General features: G+C 44.3%; 1 protein-coding gene across 3 annotated transcripts in view; it reads left to right on the top strand.

The window, feature by feature from the left end:
* ACBD4 (acyl-CoA binding domain containing 4) overlaps positions 1–19,752 on the top strand; it is a 75,044-nt gene that overhangs the window by 45,049 nt on the left and 10,243 nt on the right. For 2 of the 3 annotated variants that reach the window (XR_005779484.1, XM_040435368.1), the window contains exons 2-6: positions 9,725–9,994; positions 11,548–11,668; positions 12,193–12,277; positions 14,949–15,066; positions 17,337–17,495. Coding sequence is in view for 2 of the 3 variants with exons in the window: in XM_040435368.1 (XP_040291302.1) it covers positions 9,913–9,994; positions 11,548–11,668; positions 12,193–12,277; positions 14,949–15,066; positions 17,337–17,495 (565 nt within the window). In the remaining variant the exon portion in view is untranslated. The remainder of the gene's footprint in view (positions 1–9,724; positions 9,995–11,547; positions 11,669–12,192; positions 12,278–14,948; positions 15,067–17,336; positions 17,496–19,752) is intronic. The other variant, XM_040435369.1, reaches the window with a different exon arrangement.

Genomic DNA, 19,752 nt, shown 5'->3' with positions numbered 1-19,752 from the left:
TCCCCTCTATCTCCAGTTCTGTTTAATGTCCTAAAGGGCAGGAGGGAACCGAATCCACTGGAAGAAGAGTTAGCAAAGAGAGCTGCGGGGGCCCCAGTTATTGTAACAGTGTGTGGAGGGTTACCCCATGCAGCATAAGTTCTCCTCTGGGGGCCGCTGCAAAAGTCTGGGCTCCCTTCTCTATCCTTACCCCTTCCGTCCTTCCCGGTTCCTGAGAGAGGGTCCTGACCTTCCCGGGCTCCTGCGAACCTCTGTGGCCGTGTTAGGACGCCGGCCCGCGCGTTCACTGTCAGGTGCTTCAGCTTTTACTTCCGGGTTGCAGCGGTGGGAGGAAGCTATGCTTTGGACCAGAAGGGGAGGGATGCCGGCTGCGCGCACTTGAGGAGAAAAGCCCAGCCAGCTTACTGACACGCTGGGTGAAAAGAGCGTGTGCAGTACCTCCATTCAGGCTGTTGGCTGTGTGATACATGGAGAAGGCTCAGTGCGCAGAACCCACTGAGACCATCAATGATACATCGGTACCAGGGTGGGGTAAGAGGGGTTTTACCCCAGCATGAATATTATTTATTTATATGCTCATGGGGTCATTTTTGTTGCTTGGGTATCAAAGAAGTCTTCTAGGAAGACCACCAGAGTAAAGGAACGGGGATGTGGTGTATGTAAGCTCCCTTCTGCCTGGGCAAAACCCCTATGTCAAGCATGTATCGGCAAGTTAATGGAGGAGGAAACTCTGTCTTTAATGATACGTGAAGAAGTCAGAGAGTTGGTTTGCGGTTTGATAAAGCACCGTCCCGGTACTACTTCTGCTGCTGCTAAGGACTCCTCCTCCAGTGACAGTGAGATACTTTTGGGTCTGGAGGAAGAAGGAGAGTGGGGGTCATCAGACGATTCTTCTGAAGACAAGGCCGCAGGGAGACCACTTTTTCATGTGGAGAACACTAGGTCCCTAGTAAAGGCGGTTAGGGCTACGATGGGGTTGGAGGATCAGAAGCCACAGCATTCAGTCCAGGATACAATGTTTGAAGGGTTAGGCCCCAAGAAGAGGCAAGAAGAGGAAAGTGTTTGATGTGCATAAGAACATTCAGGAGGTGATTGCCAGAGAATGGGAAAGACCGGATAGGAAATTCTTCGTTTCCTCTTCAGTGAAGCAGAAGTATCCGTTCAATGAGGAATTGTCTGATCATTGGGATAGAGCCCCAAAGCTGGATGCCCCTGTAGCAAAAAGGCCGCGCTCCCCTTTGAGGATATGCGTTCACTCAGGGACCCAATGGACAGAAGGGCAGAGGTTTATTTAAAAAAAAAATTGGGACGCCTCTGCGGTAACTTTTAGACCTGCCATTGCCGCTACATCTGTTGCCAGGTCCCTGAAAGTGTGGATGGGGGAGTTAAAGGCTCACATTAGAAGGGATACCCCTAGGGAGCAATTACTTTCTTCCTTATAAACAATGCCTTGGATTTTTTAGCTGACCCTTCTGCGGATCCCTTGAGATTTTCTGCTAGGGGCTCAGCCTTATCCAACTCTGCCCGGCGGGCTATTTGGTTAAAGGGCTGGAGCGGAGACGCCAGTTCCAAGGCAAAACTGTGCACTATCCCTTGTCAGGGGGAATTTTGATGATTTATTAACCCCTTAAGGACTTGGGGCGTACCGGTACGCCCCATTTCCCGAATCCTTAAGGACTCAGGGTGTACCGGTACGTCCAAAGTTTAAATCGAGATTGCGGAGCTGCGGGGGTTAATCCGAACAGGATGCCGGCTGAAATCATTTAGCCGGCATCCTATCACAACGCCAGGGGGGGTCATGTGACCCCCCCGGTAACGGTGATCGCCGCAAACCGCAGGTCAATTCAGACCTGCGGTTTGCTGCGCTTTCTGCAGTTTCTGATCAGAAACTTTAGTGTGCCTAAAATATCGATTTTGCACCCCTGCATGATTTTTTGCCGGCGGGTGGTGCAGGGGGGGGTTGTGGGCGGTGCGGCAGGTGGGATCGCGATCCCCCGCCCGCCTCCTCTTGAAAATTCGTTGGTGGCCAGTGGTTATACCAGAGTGTCAGCACATTGCTGACACTCTGGTATAAACGGCTGACATCTGTGCAGATGTCAGCCGTTTAACCCTTTGCATACCACGGTCCGTACGGACCGCTGTATGGAAAAAGTTAACAGTAAGAGGGAGCTGCTTCCCTCTCCTATTGGAGGGCTGCTGTGCCTTTGCAGCCCCCCCGATGGTGAAGGAGAGAGCCCCCAGGCAGCCGCCAGACAGCCCCCCTCCTTACCCTTCCTCTTCTGCGAAGTTGTGGCCACAACTGAGCAGACGGGGAAGGTTCCCATGGCAACAGGACGCCTTCTCAGGCATCCTGCTGTCCATGGTGCTGAACAGATCTGTGCTAAAGGCATAGATCTGTTCAGACAAAGTGTAAGTAAAATACAGTACAAAACACTATATAGTGTACTGTACTGTATTATACAGACATCAGACCCACTGGATATTCAAGAACCAAGTGGGTCTGGGTCAAAAAAAAAAGTGGAAAAAAAAGTAAAAATCAAAAAACACATTTATCACTGATTAAAAATGAAAAAAAAAAAAATTCCCTACACGTTTGGTATCGCCGCGTCCGTAACGACCTGATCTATAAAACGGTCATGTTACTTTCCCCGCACGGTGAACGACATAAAAATAAAAACTATGAGGAAATTGAAATTTTGCCCACCTTACTTCCCAAAAAAAGGTAATAAAAGTGATCAAAAAAGTCGCATGTACGCCAAAATTGTAACAATCAAACCGTCATCTCATCCCGCAAAAATCATACCCTACCCAAGATAATCGCCCAAAAACTGAAAAAACTATGGCTCTTAGACTATGGAAACACTAAAACATGATTTTTTTTTTAGTTTCAAAAATGACATCATTGTGTAAAACTTAAATAAATAAAAAAAAAGTATACATATTAGGTATCGCCGTGTCCGTATCAACCGGCTCTATAAAAATATCACATGACCTAACTCCTCAGGTGACCACAGTAAAAAAATAAAAATAAAAACGGTGTAAAAAAAAGCAATTTTTTGTCATCTTGCGTCACAAAAAGTGTAATGGCAAGCGATCAAAAAGTCATATGCACCCCAAAATAGTGCCAATCAAATCGTCATCTCATCCCGACCCTACTTAAGATAATCGCCCAAAAACTGAAAGAACTATGGCTCTTAGACTATGGAGACAATAAAACCTTTTTTTTGTTTTAAAATTGAAATCATTGTGTAAAACTTACATAAATAAAAAAAATTGTATACATATTAGGTATCGCCGCGTCCGTGACAACCTGCTCTATAAAATTACCACATTATCTAACCTGTCAGATGAATGTTGTAAATAACAAAAAAAATAAACGTGTCAAAAAAGCTATTTCTTGTTATCTTGCCGCACAAAAAAGTGTAATATAGAGCAACCAAAAATCATATGTACCCTAAACTAGTACCAACAAAACTGCCACCCTATCCCGTAGTTTCTAAAATGGGGTCATTTTTTTGGAGTTTTTACTCTAGGGGTGCATCAGGGGGGCTTCAAATGGGACATGGTGTCAAAAAAAACAGTCCAGCAAAATCTGCCTTCCAAAAACCGTATGGCATTCCTTTCCTTCTGCGCCCTGCCGTGTGCCCGTACAGTAGTTTACGACCACATATGGGGTGTTTCTGTAAACTACAGAATCAGGGCCATAAATATTGAGTTTTGTTTGGCTGTTAACCCTTGCTTTGTAACTGGAAAAAAAATATTAAAATGGAAAATCTGCCAAAAAAGTGAAATTTTGAAATTGTATCTCTATTTTCCATTAAATTTTGTGCAACACCTAAAGGGTTAACAAAGTTTGTAAAATCAGTTTTGAATACCTTGAGGGGTGTATTTTCTTAGATGGGGTCACTTTTATGGAGTTTCTACTCTAGGGGTGTATCAGGGGGGCTTCAAATGGGACATGGTGTCAAAAAAACCAGTCCAGCAAAATCTGGCTTCCAAAAACCATACGGCGCACCTTTCCCTCTACGCCCTACTGTGTGCCCGTACAGCAGTTTACGGCCACATATGGGGTGTTTCTGTAAACGGCAGAGTCAGCGCAATAAAGATACAGTCTTGTTTGGCTGTTAACCATTGAAAATTTGGCAAAAAAATGAAAACCTCAAATTTCATCCCCATTTTTCAATACCTTGAGGGGTGTAGTTTATAGAATGGGGTCATTTTTGGGCGGTTTCTATTATGTAAGCCTCGCAAAGTGACTTCAGACCTGTAGTGGTCCCAAAATAATTCAAACATGAAGTAGACATATGGGGAATGTAGAGTCATCACAATTTTTGGGGGTATTACTATGTATTACAGAAGTAGAGAAACTGAAACTTTGAAATTTGCTAATTTTTCCAAATTTTTGGTAAATTAGGTATTTTTTTAATGCATAAATTTTTATTTTTTTTACTTCATTTTACCAGTGTCATGAAGTACAATATGTGACGAAAAAACAATCTCAGAATGGCCTGGATAAGTCAGTGTTTTAAAGTTATCAGCACTTAAAGTGACACTGGTCAGATTTGCAAAAAATGGCCAAGTCCTTAAAGGGTTTCTATCACTTCGTATCACATATTTAGCTGTCAGACACTAGCGATCCGCTAGTGTCTGCTCTAACAAACCATCCTAATATGATAGGTTTTGGGGCAGCCGTTTCGCTAAAATAAGAACTTATATCTATATGCTATGGGGGCGTCATTAGCACCTAGAGGCTCCGTCTACCTTCATAAACTGCCGTCGCCCAGCGCGATCCTCCCCGTGCGCGTCTCTGTTCGGCGCATGCGCAGTGAATGTCTGACCGCTTCCCTGCTCAGATATCTCCACTGCGCCTGCGCCGATGACATCATAGTGCTCCGAGGAACAGGCGCAGTGGAGATGTCTGTGCAGGGAAGCGGTCAGACATTCACTGCGCATGCGCCGAACAGAGACGCGCACGGGGAGGATCGCATTCAGCAGGAGATGGGCGGGCTGGAGGGACGCGCTGGGCGGCGGCAGTTTATGAAGGTAGACGGAGACTCTAGGTGCTAATGACGCCCCCATAGCACCTAGAGGCTCATTAGCATATAGATATAAGTTCTTATTTTAGCGAAACGGCTGCCCCAAAACCTATCATATTAGGATGGTTTGTTAGAGCAGACACTAGCGGATCGCTAGTGTCTGACAGCTAAATATGTGATACGAAGTGATAGAAACCCTTTAAGGTGAAATAGGGCTGAGTCCTTAAGGGGTTAAAGGCCTCAGACAAGAAGAAGGGCTTTCCCTCTGTTAGTCAGACACCCAAAAGATCTTTCTGTCCCAGAGTTAACAAAGGGTCGTTTAATGGGAAAGAAAGAGCAAGACAGTTTGCAGGTCCGAGAAAGAAGAATAAGGGATTTCTTTTTTCCAGGTCGGATGCCTCAAAAAAGCAATCCAAATGAAGCCAGGGCACCTGTTGGGGGTCGTCTGTCCCTTTTTGTACATCAATGGCAGAAGATCTCCAGCAGCCCCTGGATAAAGTCAGTGATAGGGGAGGGCCTTAAACTAAAATTCCAGAGTGTTCCAGTAGGAAAATTAGTAATTACAGATTTCCGGTCAGATCCCGCAAAACATTCTGCCATCGTATTAGAGGTTTTTTCCCTGATAGAGAAAAAGGTGCTAGTAAGAGTCCCAGAGCAGGAATTGACAGAGGGGTTTTATTAGACTCTTTTTCTGGTCAAAAAAACAAATGGCTCGTTTCAGACCATAATAAACTTGAAGTGTTTAAACCAATTTTTGCAGTATGAGAGATTTTCGTATGGAGTCCATCAAATCGGTAGTAAACAATCTTTTCCCGGACTGCTTCATGGCCACAGTAGACCTGAGAGATGCATACTATCATGTCCCTATTCATCCCAGCCACCAGAGGTTTCTGAGGGTAGCGGTCCAGTTAGAGAAGGAAATTCTGCATCTTCAATTCCGAGCATTACCCTTCAGACTCTCTCAGGCTCCGAGGGTCTTTACAAAGATTATTTCGGAAATAATGGCCCACATCAGGGAGCAGGACCTCATTATACCATACCTGGACAATTTTTTTGCTGGTGGCCCGGTCAGATCAGATTCTTCAGGGTCAGATTGCCTGGTTGAGGGAAGTTCTAGAGAGGCTGGGATTGGAGATAAACTTAGAAAAATCCAGTCTATGCCCAAGCCAGAGATGCATTTTTCTGGGAATGATTCTGGACTCCACTTCCCAGAAGTACCTACTACCCCTGCAGAAAGCCTTACGGGTCAGGTCAAGAGTTCAGCTTCTTCATTCGTCTCCGTCAGTCACCATAAGAGAGGCCATGTCTGGGCTGGGTCTCATGACATCCGCTATTCCAGGAGTGGGATGGGCCCAGTACCATTCAAGGTCTCTTCAGCTACAGATCCTGCAACACTGGGACGGGAATCTCCCCTCTCTGGACATGGAGATGTCTCTGTCCTCCCAGACCCTAGATTCCTTGGGCTGGTGGATGGATTTCAAGAACTTAGAGAGAGGAATTCCTTGGACCTGGGAGGATGTTCTCCCCTTAACCACGGATGCGAGCCCCTCCGGTTGGGGAGCCCATGCGGGGTCCCTGACATTGCAAGGCAATTGGGACAGCAGATCTCTTTCCCAGTCGCACAATTTCAGGGAGTTGGATGCGATCAGGATAGCCTTGATTCTGTCTCGGGGTCCAGTTTTTTACCCAGAGGTGAGAAAGCTACACCTGACTGCCTGGTTATTGAAAGGGAGATTTTAAAGAAAAGGGGCCTCTCTGAGGAAGTAGTAGACTCTGTTGGCCAGTCGGAAAAGGGTCAATTCCAAGATCTACCTTAAGGTTTGGAGGAGCTTTTTCAGATTCGCCAAAAAACATCCCGCTCGTGTTAGATTTCCTACAAGAGGGGTGGATTTAAAAACTTAGGTCTAGCACTTTGAAGGTCCAGATTTCAGCCTTAAGCGCCTTGTCTGAATTTTAAGTTAGCAGATCACCCCTGGATTAAAAGATTTGTAACAGCAGTGTCTAAATTATGTATGTAAAAATAGAGTTCCCCCCTGGGATTTAAACTTAGTCCTCTCTGCTCTCACTTCTGACCCTTTCGAGCCTATCCATAAAATCTCCCCGAATTTGCTCATCCTTAAGCTTGCCTTCCTTCTGGCCATTACCTCGGCTAGTAGTGTCAGTGAGATTGCTGCCCTCTCAGTTGACCCTCCCTATTTGGTGATCCTGGAGGATCGGGTAGTGATTTTGCCTGATCCTTCCTTTTTACCAAAAGTCTCTTCATGTTTTCATCGTTCTCAGGAGATAGTGTTACCTTCCTTCTGTGCTTCCCCAAAAAATAAGAAGGATTCTGAATACCACTGTTTGGATGTTAGGAGATGTATCTTGCAATATCTACAGGTCACTCGGCCTTGGAGATCCTCCTCACGTCTGTTAATTTTGTTTCAGGGAGCAAGGAAAGGATTGGCAGCCTCCTCTCAGACTATTGCTAGGTGGATTAGACAGGCCATTTCCTTAGCCTACTCTTCTAAGGGAGTTATTCCGCTCATGGAGGTTGGGGCTCATTCTACGAGATCAGTCTCCACATCATGGGCAGAGAGAGCTTCAGCCTCTCTTCAGCCGCTGCAAAAGCGCCGTACAGTATTAGAACAAAGTTTTATGCGAATCGACTTCGGATGTTTCATCCAAAGTCGATTTGCTTATCCCTAGCTGAAATACGCCTAATATAGGCATATTTCAGCTTAATGAATGACCCCCATACTTTATTAGGGAAAGATGTTCCTTTGTACTAGAAAACAGGGTGTAAAGAGTTTTAGAAAAGCTCTACCTGAACATTGCTAAGGAGAATCTGTCTTCAGTCTTAAGTTCTAGTGAGCGCTGAAAATGCCTGTGTGTAACAGGTCGGATAGGAAGGGTGATGGGTAGTGATAGAGCACATGTACATAGTCAAGGAGTGGGGTAGTGACAAGAGGCAGTCTAGAACTGAAGACAGACTCTCCTTAGGCTACTTTCACACGAGCGTTCGGGTGTCCGCTCGTGCGCTCCGTTTAAAGGGGCTCACAAGCGGCCCTGAACGCAGCCGTCAGGCCCTAATGCATTCTCAGTGGAGGCGGATCCGCTGAGAATGCATCCGCCTGCCAGCACTCAGCCTCCACTCCGCTCAGTGAGCGGACACCTGAACGCTGCTTGCAGCGTTCGGGTGTCCGCCTGGCCGTGCGGAGGCGAGCGGATCCGTCCAGACTTATAATGGAAGTCAATGGGGACGGATCCGCTTGAAGATGACACCATATGGCTCAATCTTCAAGCGGATCCGTTCCCCATTGACTTTCAATGTAAAGTCTGAACGGATCCGCTCAGGCTACTTTCTGACTTAGAAAATTTTCTAAGTAATAATGCAGACGGATCCGTTCTGAACGGATGCAAACGTCTGCATTATCGGAGCGGATCCGTCTGATGAAACATCAGACGGATCCGCTCCGAACGCTCGTGTGAAAGTAGCCTTAGTAACGACGCTGTTTTCTAGTACAAAGAAACCTCTTTCCTTAATAAAGTATATTACAAAAATGTTTAACATTTCTGTCCCTGCATTATATTAAAAATAAATTGAAACAACAGTTACACTTTAAATAGAATGTGTAATCAGAAAATGGCCTATTGTTTAAACCAAGATTTCTTTTATATTAAGCGTATTTAAAAAAAAAAATTGGGTGTTTATGTATCTGTGTTTCAGCTCACTCCATGGAGCCTTTGTCAAGCAGTGATAACAGTGTTTCAAACAAGTATATATAGGGAAGGTAACCAAGATGTACATGATAATCAATTGGTAAAGACAATTTAAATATTAACATGATTACTTGTACATGTATATATATTCCAACATTCACAATAGGTGATATCACAGCTTATCTACTACTCCCTCCTGACCTCTGCAGGTCACAAAGCATGCCCAGAAAACTCTCCCATGTAAGTCAATGGGGTCCCCTCCTGTTTGTGTTTATGGCCCATGTGGCTGCTGTAATGCATATCTATAAAAAACTGAAAAAAAACTATAGGTGATAAATTCCCTTTAAAAAAAAAACCTCTAAAATGAAATCAAAATCAGCAGTAACCACATCCTAGTCAGCCTTTTCTGCGAAATGTTAAAAATGCAGCTGCGCTGTGCGGTCAAATTCGTAGCGGGCGCATGCGCAATGCGATGCCCGCTCCTGGCAGGGCATCGCAATACCTACTGCGCATGAGCCCGCTACGAGTTTGACCGCGCAGCTGCAGTGGAAAAGGACAGAGGAGGGGAGTAAACAGGCGGGCAGAGGCACACGGAGGGCGGGGTTATGAGCCGTTGAGGAGGTGCTGCCTGGGGCTCGGAGGATTGAGACGCCGCCCTGGGCACTTGAGAGGGCTCATTTACATAATCTTAAAAGTTCATTTTCGGCTACAACAAAGGTACCGTTACATACAACAAAGGTACCGTTTTTAAGTTCTGGGTGGCACATATAACGCTATTTGATCAGTCTAATATGCCCAAATGTGGTGACAGACTCCCTTTAAATTTCCATTCAGATCTCCTGGAAAGCCGGGTGACAACTCCTGTGAGTACTGTATTGACGGCTGTATGGGTTGTCGCCCAATTTTCCCAGAAGTAGATATAAGTTGACTGAAGAGTAGCTATGATGTTGTCTACTAGATTTCCAGTGTGATTTTATTTTTTGCAGGTTCTGGCCTTCTTGTCATTTTATTACAAACCAAGTCAACAGAATCAGATCAGAGTTCATCTGTTATCAGGACGCTGTACAGCAGATCAGTGCCACGGCAGTATCTGGCAGCACTTCTGCCCTGTTAACGAAGCACAGGAGCTTTCTACGCCGCAGTCAGGGATTGTGCAGCGCCGCGTTCTGGACTCATGGGGACGGATCAAGATGAAACTGGATATCGGAGGCAATTCAATGCAGCTGTGTCCGTTATTCAGAGCTTACCAAAAGATGGTATGTAAAGAAAGCCCTTATGTGACCCTGCATAATCTAATGAAACCCTGCCATGTGCTGCTATGTGAGGAAGAATTATTTATTATGTGCCTGTCAATGCAAGAGGAATAATACATAACACAAATTCTATCCCCATGACATGCTCCTGGGCCCCTATACCTGCAGACCCCCACAGGCCTCCCTGCCACATAAGAAAACAATGGACAGTATGGAGACGCAATGATAGATCACAGTAATGATGTCATTATAATAGACTGAGCCATATCATTAAACACATAAATATTATACGGTATGTATGGATGCAGTGCATAACACCCCCAGATAGGATGGCATGTGAAGTGGCAGTACCAGGCGTAGCTTTTGCCCGTAGCGCTTCAAGATGTCTTGGTAACTGGCACAGCCTCCAGCTCAGTCCTTGTTCTATGTCCATTATTCAGGCTATGTTTGACCCAGTGTCCTGGTTTCCGCTTATCCAAGCTACTTTGACAATTATAGCTCATAGACAGGTCATGCAAATAGAATTTCTGCAATTCATACCTGGATAGGCAGATATTACATCTTCAAGTCATTGTTCTTAAAGGGATTGTCAACTTTACAAAACCCATTTTCAAATACCCTGCTAGTGATTACTAGGTTAAAGAGGTTATACCATGATTGATGTAAAAATTAAAACCAGAGATCATATAGTACATGATGATCTCTTTCTAACAAAGCTAGAACCAGCCATGTACCTCACATGGATCCAGAGATTGCACAATTTCTTGCTCCAATTGCTCTTCTAGATTCTCTCCAGGCTGGCAGCTCGGTGGGAGTGTCCTTTCTGCTGCAGCTGTCTGCCTATCACAGCTCAGGGTGCGTGTCCTTTCTGCTGCAGCTCTCCCCTGTAACTGTCACAGTTTATAACAGTAGATATGCCTGGTGGCAGTTGAAGGATGGAACTGAGCATGTGCGACCACCTCAGTAGGTGGATGTGCACATTGCTATACAAATTAAACACCAAGGGGAGCTACAATAATGAAGCAAAGAGAATATTTCACAACTAAATTATTTTGTAACAGAAAGTAAATTGCAATAGTAACTAGTTTTCCATGCTGACTTGTATTCAAATAACATTTATTGGTGGCGCCATCCCTTTAATAGAGGTGGTCCTTTATTCAGGGTTCTAATCTCTCAGCCACAATAGAGAGGTAACAAAGTGCATCTTTCTGGAGGACCTGCCCTGCATTACGCAGATCATAGAATTTAAAGGACACTGTGTAATGCCTAGTTTCTCCTGTGGTGGCACTGCAGGGAAATGTAATATGTACTGCCAGGTTTCTCCACCGACTACAACTGATCACGGATAATCACTTGATGATCAGCAGCTGTGGAATGATCCAAAGCTGCCGCACATAAGTTCCTATGGAGCCCCTGCCTGTGGCAGGGCTTCATAGGAACATAATGTAATCCTCATAGACTCCAATGCTAATGTCTAAAAAGCCACCTTTCATTAGCATTACCCAATGAATGTGTATGTAATCCCTTGTATCTGTGTACCCTCTGTCTCACTCTAGGTGCTTATCGGCCGTCCTATGAGGAAATGCTCAGATTCTACGGCTACTACAAACAGGCCACAGTAGGACCCTGCAATATCTCCCGTCCTCCTTTCTGGGATCCGATTGGCAAATATAAGTGGTATGAACACTGCACATATACCCTATGAGATAATATGAATGCCATAGGGGGTGGGCTGGGATAAGTATTAGCGACTTTGACGCTGGCATTTGACTGGCCTCCATCTAATAATACATTTTCCCTGCAGCAGCTGCAATCTGCTGATCGTCTGGTCGCCTTGTTTTCAAAAAGAGCTTGTGAAGATGAGACAGTCCCTGTAAGGACTGACAATACATATTTGTACTGACCTTATTTGTATGTATGCACAGTAATACATATGCAGAAGTGAAACAGTGGTGAGCGCTATGTAATTTAGGAAAAGCACAAGCTTCCATATCCTATTTGTTTTTGGAGATTACAGGACCCTGATGAGCGCCCTGGATAAAATATATATAAGGGGGGCCGGGAGGTACCACATTGTCACTTTGCTTTTAATTTCCACTTCTGGATCAGCGTGAGGCAACATGTCCCAGTGTGGACTACCGAATACTTTTCTATTTTTACTACCAAAATGCAGTTTCCATTTTCCTGGTTTGTTTTTGCAGGGATGCCTGGAGCAAGCTTGGGGCTATGAGTCAAGAAGATGCCATGTGTGCTTATATCAGAGAAATGAAAATAATTGCACAAAAGGTACATAGCAATGCGATTTCCTAATAGCATCAAATGCAAAGTGTAATAATTAGGGAGAAATTGCTAAAACTCATCATCACAGCCCAAATGATGTCTGGTTTTTGACTTGTTCAGAGCCAGTGAACATTGGTAAATGACTTGCAAGTGAATGTACAGACAGACATGGCAGTCATTTAGGGCCATAGCTTTCCAAGACAAGGGCCATTCAAAGGTAGATTGCTTATAACAGGGCTCAGCAACCTCTGGCACTTCAGGTGTTCTGAAACTACAACTTCCTTATTGCTCCATTCACTTCTATGGGAGTTAGAAGAAGAGCTGAGCATGTTTGCATGCTGGGAGTCGTAGTTTCACAGCAGCTGGAATGCCGAAGGTTGCTGACCCCTGGCTATTAAAGTTGTATCAGTATTCCAGTAATGGAAAGTAATGGTGTCCTTTGTTTTGCAGCTCTCTCCCTATCACAGCTCAGTAGGCATATCCTATCGGCCACAGCCCTCTTCCTATCACAGCTCAGGGAGCATGTCCTATCTGCTACAGCTCTCTACCTATCACAGCTGAGGGGACATGTCCTATTTACTGCAGCCCTCTACCTATCACAGCTCAGTGGGCATGTCCTATCTTCTACAGCTCTTTACTTATCACAGCTCAGGGGTGTGTCTTATCTGCTACAGCTCTCTACTTATCACAGTTCAGGGGTGTGTCTTATCTGCTACAGCTCTCTACTTTTAAAGCTCAGGGGCGTGTCTTATCTGCTGCAGCCCTCTCCCTATCATAGCTCAGCTCAGAGGGAGTGTCCTAGTTGCTACAGCTCTTTCCCTGTCACAGCTCAGGAAGTGTTTCCTTTCTGCTGCATCTCTCTTCCTGTAACTGTCACAGCTTCTAACAATAGATAGGGCTAGTGGCAGTTGAAGGGTGGAAATGAGCATGTAGGTGGATGTAAACCTTACTGTACAGATTAAACACCAGGGGACGCCATTATAATGAAGTAAAGAGAATCTCACAAATGAAGCAAATTACAAAAGTAACCAGTTTTTCATGCTGAACTTTATTAAAATAACATTTACTGGTGTCACAGTCTCTTTAAATTTCAGCCCTGACATTTTATGGATAAAGACTTTGCTGGCACCTAGCCCTAGATATCATCAGAATCTCTAAAATGGGTAACAAACCCTGTCGAGGCCTTCCCACATCTACTTGACCTATTCGAACAATATGGGATGTTATCTAACTTCAAGGTTAACCATTCTAAAACTGAAGCAATTTAATATTTCTGCTTCTCAGGCGATAGTGTCAACCCTCAAGACCTCTACACCATTTAAATGGCAACAGTCTCATATTACTTACTTAGGAGTTAAAATTCCCGCCCAGCTTGGCAGACTGGTCCAACTAAACTATGTCCCCTTACTTAAAGACATTCAGACACAATTAAAGTCTCTGAAAATCCCCTATGTATCATTGATGGCAAGAAAAAACCTATTGAAAACCTTTATCATGTCCAAACTATTATATGTCTTACAAATGCTTTCTATCTTCTTACCCAGCTCTTTTTTCTCTCAAGTAAAGAAGATCTTTTCTAATTTCCTATGGAATGGGAAGAGACCTAGAGTGGCTTACCATAGGCTAATAATGAGGAAAGAACATGGAGGATTAGGCCTTCCAGATGCCCTTACTTATTATAGAGCAATACTACGCCCTTAGATGATAACCCACTCTTCAGGGGAACAGCATCAGTGATTAGAACCCTGAATAAAGAATATGGCCTTCTGAGTAGTCCCTCACTGAATATGCCAGCTGACCTTATTCCTCTATTTGTAAGACCAGGAATGAAAGATATTGCTCCGGTGTGGGATAAACTCAGAGAGTACATGGTAGAAAAGTTTCTTGGAGGCTTACCAGATGCAGAGGGGGGCCTGCAAAGCATCCCACAAGTTCCTAGGCGCAGAAACTTCATGAATGCCTCAGAACTTAGGCCTCTTTCACACTTGCGTTGTCCGGATCCGGCGTGTACTCCACCAGTAAATGATTACATAAATAAATAGGTGAGAGAAGGGAGAGGACTGGGTTCAAGAAATTTATGGATAAAGGGAACCTCCCAAGGAAACTGATATTGTACTTACACATCTATTTACTAACTCCGAGGAGTAAGGTTACGCCCAATTATATTCAGCACTGGACGACAGAATTGGGTAGGAAATTTTCTGAAACGGACATTATGCGCTTACACTCTCATTTGCATGGGTTATCGGAAATGTAGCATTCCTTATCTTATCTAATAAAAATAAATTTGAAAGAATCTATAAAATGAACTGCAACTATTGTCAGTAACATATATCTGCCCACATGACCACACTAGCATGCCAGGTAGGAGATGACGTGCCCCAGGGGAAAGCAACAAGTCGTTTTTTCTTGGCCAGGATATGCACATACAGAACTAGAGCAGTCGGCTGACTTTTTGCCGCGGGTTAAGGAAAGTCTGGCCACAACACTGCAGCTTGGTTATTAGTTGGGTTGGTATACAGTGTATACTGGGTACATTGCCAAATACATTACTAAGTGGCGAGCTTAGGCATTTGAGCTGCCTGTACATGTACACCTGACATACATATGTACTGGTATCTGAGTCTAAAGGGCAATCTGTTGTGAAGAAAACCATAACCCTTGTGTTTTGTATCAGATTATAGACACAATCCCTCTGGAAGACAAATCGCCTGATATGTTTGAGCCCTTCCGCCCCCTGTATGATGTCATCCCTGACATGCCGCGTCCCCCAGGCTCCTTTTTCCAGACCAGTGGTAGGTGGTCCTCCTACTCTATAAAACCTCACATATTATTAAGTTCTTCACTTACTCTTTAACTATAGTATCCAGCTCTTAGGGGTTAGAAAACTAGGCAACTGCCCATTGTCCATCTTTACTAGAGGTTTTCCAAAGTATTACTTAGCAGTGCTTGGTGCGAATGTGATTATGTGGGAACTATATGGGCACAGTGTGCGGCCTCTTTAAGGGAGTATTACTTGAATACTCCACATTATGTGGGCACTATATGTGGCAATATTATCTTGGCACTATATGGTGGTATTACATGGGCTGAATTTTGGATAAAATGGCAAAGGGCTCCATATGCCAAAGGCCCCATTTTCATTGAAAGCAGCCATGCCTTTATACAGTGTGAGCATGTGTATAAGAAATGTTTGCGGTGTCAGCAAAGTAATTTGTGTAGGGCACAAGGGGTAAAGTTTAAAGATCTAGTGGATAAGCTAATATATTGTCCAATGGTCAAAGTTTATCTGATCACCAGAGAATTGCCATCTACCAAATGAAAGAAGAATGCATCAAAAATTAGCTGTAAAGGTCCCTTTACACGGGACGACGATGGGGGGCAGATAGCGATACATGTAACATTTTAGCCAGCTGAAGCCTTGCAAAATAACAAGTCCAGTTAGGATTATATAATGAGCATATAGTGAACGCCAGGAGAGCTGCCACTACCTGTAGGCAGTGCACCGTGATAAGAACAGTGCACATGAAATACAGTCTGGAGGTCCAGCACTCAGTGGAATCAGCCAGGCAGCCTTTAGTATAGACTGCATCTCCAGCGTCTTCACAGCCACTAAAAGACGCTACTAGCCACAATGCAGACGCAGCTGATAGTTTTGAATGTGTGTTAGTTCTAATTAGTGTATTTTTTTAAAGGATAAACAATAAATGATAAATTTTATATATGCTTACAACGAGTGTCAACCCAGAGACAATCACTGGTCCCAGTGACCAATTGTAAATATTTAGTTATTTATGTCTCAACACGTGTGAGTGGGTCAAATGTAAATTCATACAGTCCTAAGGACACTTAAAAGGGGTTTCCAGTTTGATGTATATAAAGCTTTTTTTTTCTTTTTTCTGTTTCATTGTATCACTGTTTTCAAGATCTCTGTTTGCGGTCAGTGAATTTAAACATTCCTGTTTGTATCCCAAAGTCAAAACCCCCCAGAGATCTAGTCCTGATCTCCGCTAAGAAGCGGATACAGTTATATCCAGTCTAGACAATCTCCTGAGAATAAACCACATCAGCACCACAAATGTCTCTCCTGTTCTGAGTTCGCTTCAGTGTTTCAGTGTAGATACAATATATATTCTTCCAGTTCTGGCTGGTGAGGAGTTATAATAAAGGCAGACTTTACTAATCAAAATACGCTAGACATCTGGGTCATATTCAGTCAGAATTCTGGTGCCACCTTTTTTTAAGTGTCCTAGGCCCTTTTTCTCCTTGCTAGACAAGTGGGCATTGATTAATTGGAATGGGCGTGACTTAGATTGTGCCACTCTGCACTATATTTGCTCTAAAAATTGTGGCACAAAGCCAGTCAACTAATAGGTGGTATAAACTCAGACTAGATAGTCTAAAGATGTACCAAATTTATCATCCAGGTTCAGCCACTGTGATAAGTCTGGCTTAGCCTTAGACTGTCTTACAAATAGTAGCAAATCTGCCCCAAAGTATATTAGAAAGATGAATCTAAAACTTTCCCAAATATAGACATAGGCCAATGCAGTGGAGTAGATTATGCATTAGATTATGGAGTAGATTATACACCCAAAACAGGAACAAGATGTTGCTATAGGACTATCCGGATGGAGATTTTATATAGCGCGTCATCATATAATGGTATATAAAGTCACTAAGAATTAGTTAGAGGCCCCAGTCTCGCACTCATCCAAGCTATGGCTTTGGCCTGTGATAGTTTTGTAATTTGTAGCTTGATGTTGTCTTTGTCTGTTTTAGGTCTCATGCACGCGACTGTATGAATGGGTCTGGACCCATTATTTACAATGGGGCCGGAAAAGTTGCGGGCAGCATACAGTGTGTTGTCCACATCCGTAGTTCCGTTCCACGGCAATCACGAACAAGAATAGGCATTTTCTTTATAGCACCAGCCCTTTGCATTCTGCAAAATGCGGAACGCATACGGCAGGAATCTGTGTTTTGCGACCCGCAATTTGCGGACTGCAAAACACGGCACGGTTGTGTGAATGTACCCTTATTGTGTATAACCGTCCTGTTGCAGAGCAAGAGAGTTGTGAAGATACAAAGGAGGTGATCCCAGAGGGTGACGATATGGAGGAGCAGCAATCTAGCGACACTATTCAATATGAAGCCATATCAGAGGAGACAGAGCTGGGTACACTCTCTGAGCTAGAAGAGCTCAAACAAAGTGAATCCTTAGGTTAGTGTGTAAATCTGCTCTGAATTACAGACCAAATTGGAACCATTCACGGTAATGTGAAATCTGCACTAGTTGCTGGAAGATGTGGCACAGATTAATGATGCAAAAGAGAGAGAGAGAGGGCTGTGCCTCATGTGTATGCCCTGACAAGTACTGGAGGCCGACCCCCAGGGTGTAGGGCCGCTTACCAGAGGATGTTGTGCTGCTGGCACAGCACCACTGAAGACGTGTAGACAATTTCCTGATGGAGAACTTCAGCAGCTCCCTCCTGCGCCAGGTAACCAAAGAATCCTACAAAACAGTGGGTAGCAGAAAAGGTCAGAAGAAGGGGTGCTAGTTTTCCATGATTTATTGGGTTAAAAAAACTGAGTGGGAATGTGTTACTCTGGTGGGCAGTATGTGCCTGATGAGACCGGCGGCCCGCCAGCAACACACGTTGCACAGTGTATTCTCTCTGTATTTTTAACCCAATAAATCATGGAGCGCACATTGATCTGCCCTTTTCCTTCTTCTGCTACTCAGATTGGGAAAGGTCATAACTAAATGCAGGTGCTGCTTCTGTGTTTTAGGTTACATTAATGTAAAAAATGAAGTCCTATGACATAGGGAGCATCACTGATCTTGATCTCTAGGCAGGACTAGAAATGGTCATCGTTCATAAGTGCCTGTGGGGCTCATAATCTAATTTCTTAGCTATGGTATTTCCCAATAAAGGGGTTCTTCGGGAATTATGAAAATAGTTAAATATTACTTTATAATAAATATATTCTCAAATACCTTTCATTATTTATAATGGCTCGTTTTGTCTGGGGAGCAATCATCAGGGGAAACAAAATGGCCACTGTCCCATTAGTTCACACAAAACCTGTCTTAATCACATATGAGGAAAAGTTACTTCACGACACTGAGGTAAAAAGCTGCCTCATCCTCCTCCTCCTCCTCTCTACTTGTCAGGGATTATGATCCTAAATACAGATGATAAGATCTTTAGCTGAATCTCTGGGGAATTTAGTTCATGAGGAGACATTAAGTACAGAGGGGACAGACAGACTGTGGTAATGGAGACTGTAAACAAATGCTGCTGCTCATTAGCCACACCTCACCCTCCTCTCATGTCTCCTCATCATCTCCATTCCCACAGATATTCTCTTGTATTCAGGATCATGATTCCTGAAAAGCAAAGCAGAGAGGAGGATGAGGCAGCACTATGGCTCATTGTGGTGAAAGAACTTGTCCTCCTGTGTGATTAGGACAGGTTTTGTGTGTACTAATAGCAAGGCGGCCATTTTATTTCTCCTAATGATTGCTAGACGAAACAAGCCATTCTGAGTAATGAAAGGTATTTGTGAATATATTTATTATAAAATAATATTTAAAGGGATTCTGTCATGACATTTGAGGCCTATAACCTAAACATATGGCCAGGTCCCTACTAATAACCTGAATCCGAAACTGTCCTTATTAAATGTGCCTGTGGCTCTATTAGCACAGAAAACAGGTTTTTATAATCTGTCATTCACCTACCTAAGGTGCCCAAGAAGACATTGCTTCATACAGGGTGCCCGGCTGCAGCCATCTCCATCTGATGCCCAGCGCCGCCCTCCCTTTCTATAGAGCCGCCTTACCTCAGCACCGCCTCCGAAATCGTCCGCTCCCTCAGCCAGATCCCGCGCGTGCGCACTAGGTATAACCTGATGCGCCCGTGCGGACTCCTGGCAGCGGCCTCGTTGAGCGAAGTGCGCATGCGCCGTCCGGCGCACTTCGTTCAAACCTGCCTTGACCGCCCTATTGCAGCCATCCTCTCATAGCCGCACGAGATCTAGCTGAGGGAGCAGACTATTTCGGAGGCGGCGCTGAGGTGAGGGAGGCGGTGCTGAGGTGAGGAAGGCGGCTCTATAGAAAGGGAGGGCGGCGATTTCTAGTGGGAAGGCGGCGCTGAGCACCAGACGGAGATGGCTGCAGCCGGGCACCCTGTATGAAGCGACGTCCCCTTGGGCACCTTGGGTAGGTGAATGACAGGTTATAAAAACCTGTTTTCTGTGCTAATAGAGCCACAGGCACATTTAATAAGGACAGTTTCGGATTCGGGTTATTAGTAGGGACCTAGTCATATGTTTAGGTTATAGGCCTCAAATGTCATGACAGAATCCCTTTAAGTATTTTCATTTTTTTTAATTCCTGGAGAACCCTTTTAATTGTTATGATCCAGTTGCCTTGGAGTGGGCAGCTTATATATTTCCATGAAAATTGAGAAAAT

This window comes from Bufo bufo, chromosome 6, assembly GCF_905171765.1.
Source record: "Bufo bufo chromosome 6, aBufBuf1.1, whole genome shotgun sequence".
In the NCBI taxonomy this organism is placed as follows: domain Eukaryota; kingdom Metazoa; phylum Chordata; class Amphibia; order Anura; family Bufonidae; genus Bufo; species Bufo bufo.
The sequence above is the reverse complement of the archived record's forward strand: the minus strand, read 5'-3'. Positions and strand labels throughout refer to the sequence as shown.